General features: G+C 37.8%; 1 protein-coding gene across 1 annotated transcript; it reads right to left on the bottom strand.

The window, feature by feature from the left end:
• Positions 1–282: 282 nt before the first annotated feature.
• LOC107805831 (DNA replication licensing factor MCM2) lies at positions 283–7,342 on the bottom strand. The gene is made up of 17 exons (XM_016629921.2): positions 7,014–7,342; positions 6,738–6,916; positions 5,581–5,759; positions 5,303–5,492; positions 4,937–5,156; positions 4,649–4,856; positions 4,434–4,568; positions 4,084–4,275; positions 3,805–3,977; positions 3,547–3,735; positions 3,316–3,432; positions 2,728–2,812; positions 2,484–2,636; positions 2,276–2,401; positions 1,982–2,164; positions 795–956; positions 283–679 (listed from the first exon to the last, which is right to left on the bottom strand). Exons 1-17 carry the CDS (start codon positions 7,277–7,279, stop codon positions 560–562), a joined length of 2,877 nt encoding a protein of 958 aa, XP_016485407.2. The 5' UTR covers positions 7,280–7,342; the 3' UTR covers positions 283–559.
• Between the last annotated feature and the right edge of the window lie 920 nt (positions 7,343–8,262).

Raw genomic sequence — 8,262 nt, 5'->3', positions numbered from 1 at the left:
CCCACCAAGACCGGCCCACCCAGGACCGGCCCACCAGGCCCACCAGGCCCGTTAGGACCGCGGGCCCGGTCCGGTCCGGTTCAGGCCCGGCCCACCGAGCAGCATTAGTAATATATGGATAATTAAGTGGAGTTGCAAACTTGCAATCCATTTCTTATGCAGAAAAAAATAATTAGCATTCATTTATATTACGATTATTTTCAAAATTTAAGATGACCTTTTGACTAAGTAATTCAACTAGAAATTATAAAGGATCTGTCATATTGCCAAAAAGAAGCTTCATTTTGCCAAATCAAATTGATTTCTCTTGATTCAAGTGAAACCAAAGAACAAATTCTTGTGGAAACACAACAGGCCAGAAGGCTACAACTGACTTCCATGTATTGGAAGTTGTACGGATAATTAAGTTAAGTATTAGATCTTAGTTTGTATACAATTCGAGAATACAATTAAATTAAACCACAGGATTAACCAGCCATAACTAAATCTGAAACACAGATATATCATGTATCTAATACAACTCTTGAAACCTTGCAAGATATACCACCATCATCAACCTTCAAGACGATGCCTTTTTATGCCTTATTATACCTCGTTCCTCGTCCAACTCAAAGTTTGCTTTAGAAAAGTCATTGCTTGTGAAAAATGCTTTGAGATCAGTAATGCCATAATCAAGAGCCTGCGCGGATTTTAGTATGGAAATTGGTTAGCAACCAGTTGCGCACTTTGGGAACCAACAGATAAAGATCATGCTTCAATATCATAGGAAGATCAGGCATTGTGAGTATAATTACCTTGCTTTGTAGCTCATCCACTTTGATATCGATATGGTCTAGATTGGCAGTAGAACCCGAAACAATTTCTTCAAACTGCATTGAGTCGTTTACAAGCCCACGTAGGAGGTGAAGAATGATAGCATTGAAATCTTTTTTGTATGTCATGTACTTTTTGAAACTCTGCATGAAAATACAAAACCATTTCAACTGTCTTTACTGAGAACTATTACTGGGGCATATCAATGTATCACCAACACCCACATAGCATCAGAACATTTGGAGAGTTTGACATGGTAACTCACACAACCAATAAAACTTGTAGGACAATTTTCTTCATTTGACATGTAGAAAGTGGGTGTCAATAGTTGCCACTCAAAATTGATCAAATAAACAAAGAAAAAGTGTATTAGTAAAGAACCCTGGGTCCTAGTAACTATTATATCTCAAATTATGGCCGCGGTGGAAACTCAAAGTAACCATTTAGTGGCTACATCTCTAATTGAACAACCACCTAACTAAATTTGGAAAGGAACCTAATTAATTCAGTAATTCAGAGAAGCACTTGACTAGCTTAGACAGACACCAGACATAAAAAGAGGATTTAAAATTCAAATATTTTGTTGTTAAGTCTTTGATAAAATGTTGAACTCAAATTTTGTTATAGCTCGACTACATTAGTTATTTCATTTTAGCTGGAATAACAACATTTTGGGAGTTAAATCATTCATTTCTTCCTTACTTTCTTTGTTTATTTTCTTTCATTTGGAAAATCAACAATTGAGACCCCACCACAAGTCCAAATAAAGATTTTATACAAGTTTTGCTGGTTTTGTGAGATAAAGTGTAAAATCTCTCGAGAACATATAGGTCCATTCTCAGTTGTTTCAGTCGAAGAAATGTTCACTACGTTGAGAACACTGATACTGATTCGATTAGAACACTGGTACTACTTCAATCGGATGAATCTTGTTATGAAAGCAGGGGAAACTTTAAATATTTGGTTTTGGGAGGGTTTTGCTGGAGGAGATTTTGTTATCCCGTCCTTCTCCAAATTAAAATGGTCAACAGATATATAAGCATTACCAAAAGTAAGGAATGAGGAAAAAAGAAACCTAAGCTGAACATTTAGTGGTAAAGGGTCAAGCGATCATGTCTTACGTAGGTCTAACATGCGAGACAAAGCAGTAAGAGTGCTGATTAATTACCTTTTGCAAAGCTTTTTGCACCCCGAATTTCTGAGTTGATATAAATGAATCTAGGAGGACACGAATTGCCATGTCCACATCTTCTTGAGTAACATGTTGTCTAAGATGCATTCTTGCATGGGCTTCAGACATCCTTATCATGGATTCGATGTGCCTCACTGCTATGGGAACTCCTTGTCCATGCTGTACATGCACATGAAATAATATGTAAGAGAATGCCTCATTGATAAAAAGTTTAAATTAACATACTTTAAAATAGTTCAAGAAAAAAGGTTCAGCGAATGACAATCTCACCGAAGATTCTCTCCTTAATTCAGCATAAACCTGTGTGAGCTTGTCCAAGTCCCCATCATGTAATTTCGGGAATACATTCAACTTTGCATAAGTTATGTACTTCTTTAGCAACTCTTGAGGAATTATCTGCGGGGAAAAAAACTTATACAGGTTTTAAAAAACCCATAATGTTCAAACAAATAGTCAAAAAACGAGCTATAAGGACAACCTCAGGGTCAGTTGGTGCCATAGCGCCACGGGCATCATCCCGTGAATCAGTAAAGGATTTCTCATCTAAAGTAGCACCTTTTGCTTGTGACCTGAAATGGCTATCAACTACAAATTTTGCAAGCATCTCATCTGTGACTGGATCAACCACATCCTGCACATATTCAATTCCCTTCAGGTCAAAAGTTGCTGATGAAAAAGTTACATCAGATGTGACATGGCTCCAACAGAATGAGGAATATAACCTTGACCACACAGAGTACATCAAAGCGAGAAATGATTGGATCTGTCAATTCCACATTTTGCGTCAAAGTCTTCGAGGAATCATATCTACAAGAAGAAATTAAGAGAAAAAAGTCACTCAACCAAAACAGGAAAGAAATGTCAGAAAAAAGACAAACATTAGAGCATAAGCTGCTTTATAGGATAAATAACGATTCCTGAAAGTGGAATACTTGATTCTACCTAATTGTATTTGCACATTAGAACAACTTCAAAAGCATGGGTTGGGATTGGATTAAGTGGATGTTTGGTAGCAAGTGAGGTAGCAAGGCTAAAGACAGGAAATGTTACGAACTTGCAGTACAGCAAAAGAAAATGGAAACCTAAAATTAATGCATAGATTAAGCAAATATTAAGAAGGAAGCCAAGATCTGGCGATCAAAGATGTAGGGAAACCACAGCTATAATGCAGGGATTAAGCTAGAGTTCCAAGGTGGTGCCTAATAGCTGGTATACAACAAATAGTAACATCAACTTAGGAGAAAATGCCTACAATTAGGACAACACAACCATCCTATTTCTCAATACATCAATATTCAGTTCTCATATACCTTCCTCCAATAGGATTTGCAGCAGCAATAACAGAACAACGGGCCTGGAGAGATGTGACAATGCCAGCCTTCGATATGCTTATACTCTGCTGTTCCATTGCTTCATGAATACTCACTCTAAACCAAAAATACATAAATGATGAAAGGAACATGAGAAGCAGGAGAATGTTATAACCAGAAAATGATTTAGGGAAGAGCAGCTAAAAGTGCACAGCTATCAGATTTGCATACCTATCCTGATCATTCATCTTATCGAACTCGTCAATCAAACAGATTCCTCTATCAGCCAGAACTAGTGCTCCTCCTTCAAGGGTCCATTCCCGAGTGACGGGGTCCTTGTGTACTGCTGCCGTAAGCCCTACAGCAGAAGCTCCTTTTCCAGTTGTATAGACAGCTCGCTGTCCTGTCTTCTCTACGTACCTGATAGGTTTGCATGGTGATTACAGTATTCATAGATTCAAAATCAGGTCATTCTAGATCTCTACTTACTTGAGGAACTGTGATTTTGCAGTGCCCGGATCACCTAGCAGAAGAATATTTATGTCTCCTCTCAGTCTGTGTTTTCCTTCAACATTTTTCTCTTGGCCACCAAACATCGCAAGAGCTAAGGCAGTCTTTATGTCTTCATGACCATAGATGGATGGAGCAATGGACTTCGATATCTGAGAGTGTTAAATAAAAATACATGAGAAAAAGAGATTGCTGAGATAGTCTACAAATTGAAAGGACCAATCGAACTTTCAATTGACTCAAGGCACATGTGCGTACTCGTTCTCCAATTCGGGGGTCTTTTGCCAGCTTTTCAATTTCTTCCTTGTCCTCCTGAGTTAGCTTGTAAGCTGAAAAGAGGTCTTGCTTTTTTGTAACATAATTTGCTTCAATCACAGTAGCAAAGACAGGAAACCCATTCTTGGTATTCAAGGACAAGTCAAAGTTGTTTGTGTAGACTCCTGTGACCTCCTGACATTAGAAAGAGACACTTCCTGTCTTTAGGAAAAAAGTCTGGGAACACTTTGAAAGCACATAAGTTTAAGTAATGCTCAATAATGCACATGCCAAAATATTCTTTTAATTTGGATTAAGTTATCACAAACAAGCCAGAAAAGGTGGAGCCTTACTATCTCTTCTCCTGGCCGGGCACAATCAATAAGATCATTCAACAGTATCACTTCCTTGTATCTAGGAAGCCGACCAGCTGGAACAATTCCTGGGCTTTCTTGTAGTGTCAGTTTCTGGTAGTTCCTGTATATTGTCTGCAAAACAATTAGGAAACGGAATCAGATTACCGACTTTGTAGTTTTCTTTCTACAGGAATATACAAAACAAAGTTTACCTGCTCAACATTGACAGTGAATGGTCCTTTGGATTGGCACTCCGGGCAAGAACCAACCTTGACTTCTGAGTATGAGTTCTGGAAAAAAGGACCCAAAATTGCTCCACACTTGTTGCAATCATATTTCACTTGTTGCAACTGGGGAAAGACACCAGAACGTCGGGTGACAACTCCACCAATACGAATCATTGTATTCAAATGGATCTGCCTGCAAAGAGTTACAAATTCAAGTACAGCTTTGTTTATGCTAGAAGTAGTCAACAAAAGCAGACAAGTAAAGGATTTTACCTTATATTGCGAATCTGATCATAAACTGGTAAGTTGGTAATCCTGACATAGACTTTTTGATGAATTTGCTTGTAGTTGGGATGAAGATCAAAGACAACTTTGTTAGCAACTTCTTCCATCACTTCAAGGACGGACTGAGGTGCATCTGCCAGCCAGATGGCAATATTGGGATGGACATATATGAATTGTTTGTAATCAATCTCGAGGCTACACTTGTTAACTGTATATAAAAGATTGAACAATTTAAAGAAGAGCTAAAATGATAAAAAATCTCTGTAGAACTCTTAAATGCTAAATTCAATCTAGACAAGTCAGCGAATTTAGCCACTAATGACTTTTGACAAGTTATTAGCATAGTGTTTTTACCTGATACCATCTCATTAATCTGTCTAAGATATTCAAAGTCCCCATGTTCACTTTTCGGATTTACATATGTGAGTAAGAATTCCTTGAACTTCTTAGCAATGAAACGCCGGACTTCATCTCTAGTTACCCATTCCCTAAGTGTTCCCTGAACTCTGTACATCTCAAACTCTCCTTCATCATTTTCATCATCCTACAGGGAAATCCAAAAAAAGTAAGAGATATATTCAGGAAATTCTGTTATCATTAGCCTAAGTAGAAAGGTTAAAGAAAGCACAAACCTCGTAGGCGTCATCATCAGTTTGATCAGTCATTGGCACATCCTGGCTAGAATTTACTCGTTGTGATGCGCCTGGTGAACTCGGCATTGCATCAGTATCATCAAAATTTCTCTGTGTGTTGGTGGGCCTGAAATCAGCTCTAGTCCTTTTTGATGGCCTATAGTTGTCATCATCAGTATCTGCAGCCAAATACATGAATGTTACCTATTGTGCTCTCAATCTGCTCTAAAGTCAAATCCATTAACACAAGGCAGTAGAGTCCCACATAATTGTACCTCAAAACAAGTTAAAGTTCACATATATTAGCTCCTACCAGCAGCTGGTCAAACCTTAAAGGCCGGGAGTTTATAAAAATCAACCAGTGTTCAGTAGCAGACACCAAAATAATTTGAGGGGGCTATGGCATAACTCCTATTTACAAATTTGGAAAATAGTACTTGGCCCCTTCTTTTAAAACCCCTTAATTTTGTGCACCAAAACATTCATCAGACATTAAAGGCTAGGCTACAGCTGCCCCACAATTTTGTAGTGGACCAGTATGAATTGACCATTATGTAACTGTACATTGTAGCCCTATCATCTAAATATATGGATTACATGAGAAGAAAGGGGACCCTTAATCATCAAACAAGAATCTAAACACACCACAAAGGTTCACTCTGGAGCATCAGAAATAGAACAATATAGATTATGCTGGAGGCATCAAACAACAGAAAAATGGGGAATATAATCATACCAGAACTATAAAAGAAATCTTGAAGATCCCTTGTGATACCCTCTTCTTTTTATTCTGTTCTAAAAAGAATTGACATCTTTCTAAAGTTGAAAATAATTTAACTCTAAACCTCCTATTTATAGCCACGGAAATTTCTAGACTTGTTTTAGAACACAAGTTTCAAAAGTGTTTCTTTGTTTCTTATAGTACTAGTAACTAAGAAGGAAGGTACATACACTAGATGATGTGATTATTTTCAGGACAATGGTGAACATTGTGTGGAATTGGCAGCTTTCTAGCAAAAAAGAAAAGCACTGCGAAAATTCAATAAATTGCATATATAATGTAAATAACCCCAATCCAACCATGAAATACATGGACATGAGTTTCGCCAACCAGTGAAAAATAAAGTTAAGAGAGACAATACTTATAAAAAACCCACCTTGATCGTGAAGAAGTTGAGGAAGCTTGCGGTTCGTGACCTGTACATCTCTAGTGTCAAGTTCCACTTCAGCAGCCCGACGATCCGCCATGATTTGATCCAAATCTCTTTCATCCTCCATCGAATCATCCAATCCCAACGATTCATACTGATCATGCTCTTCCATCCTCCGATAATCCCTGCAATTTCGTTACCAATTCCAAAAAATCAATAACAACATCAACCTTAATAATTCATAATTACACTTTTATTTAATTTAACAGTAGAAGTACTAACTCGAGGTAATTATCGTTGAAAAGGTCCTCTCCGTCTTCTTCCTCTTCGATATCTTCTGGCTCGTCTCGAATGATATCGGGATCGACAGAGGCTTCATCTTCTTCGGAGTAATTTTGGCTAGTGTTGAAAGGGAGCTGATCAGTGTTGAATCCTACGGACGTCGGAGAATCAGGAGTTGACACCGGATTTCCGTTTCTATGATCTGATGATGACGGAGAACCCGCCGGAGGACGAGCACTATCGCCGTTAGAATCTTCGCCGGCCATTTTATCTCTCTGTTTATCACTTTCTACTAGGCGGGAAGTTTCTGTAGGGTTTTGGAAATGAAGTGAGATTGAGCGCCGCGAAGTTATATGTGTTGTTGTTTTGGCGGGAGAAGTTGGCGCCAAAAAACACGAATAGGCCCAAACCCGTTGGGCCGAAGGTCTGAAGCTGGCCCAGTAGTGCAGCACTGAAAGCGATGGGGGATAATCCAAGGGACTTTTTCATATTTGTACTATATTTCAAACTTAATTACCCGGATTCTGTGAGGTTTGTTATTTACCAAAGGTAATAGTGTATTCTTTACCAATTGTATACCTTCCCCTTAAAATTCTCCCAAATCATAATTTATGTCTTCAATTAAAAAATTTAACTATGTTATAAAAATATTATATTGTGTATGTCCATTCATTACTTCGCTATAGATAATCTTCCTGAAAAAGATTATTTATTTAGTACTATGTTGAAGTTTATGTACAAGCAACTGATGCAGGCAGGTAGCAAGCAACTCAATGAAATGATTTGCAGCAACTTCTAATTAAACAGACAGGTTGCAAGCAGCTCATGCAGACAACTCACAAACAGCTAAAGAAAAGTCTTACAACTGCTTTCTTTCTGAAAAGCCTCGCAGCTGTTTCCTTTCTTCTATAAATAAATAGTGGAGTTTTCAGTTCAATATGAACATAACATTAAAAATTGAATAAAATATCAATCTCCATCTATATTTGTCTACAGTTTATTTCTTTTATAGTCTTTGTTTTATAACAAATTACACATTTGTTTTCCTTTTCTCTCTTCTTCTACAGCTTCCCTTCCTCTTCTTCTTTCCTATTATGCTCGAAACCTATGTTGAAGTTTCTAAAATTGTGACAGACAATGGAAACCTGTTTCTTACTTCTCTGCTACCCGCTGCTCACAGCCACACCATGAGAACGAAATAGAAAAAATATTTTTGTTTTTACAACAGAAGCCAGAAAGCAGTTATCAA

This window comes from Nicotiana tabacum, chromosome 23, assembly GCF_000715075.1.
Source record: "Nicotiana tabacum cultivar K326 chromosome 23, ASM71507v2, whole genome shotgun sequence".
Lineage (NCBI taxonomy): Eukaryota > Viridiplantae > Streptophyta > Magnoliopsida > Solanales > Solanaceae > Nicotiana > Nicotiana tabacum.
Note: the sequence above shows the minus strand (reverse complement) of the source record. Positions and strands in the feature narration are given on the sequence as shown.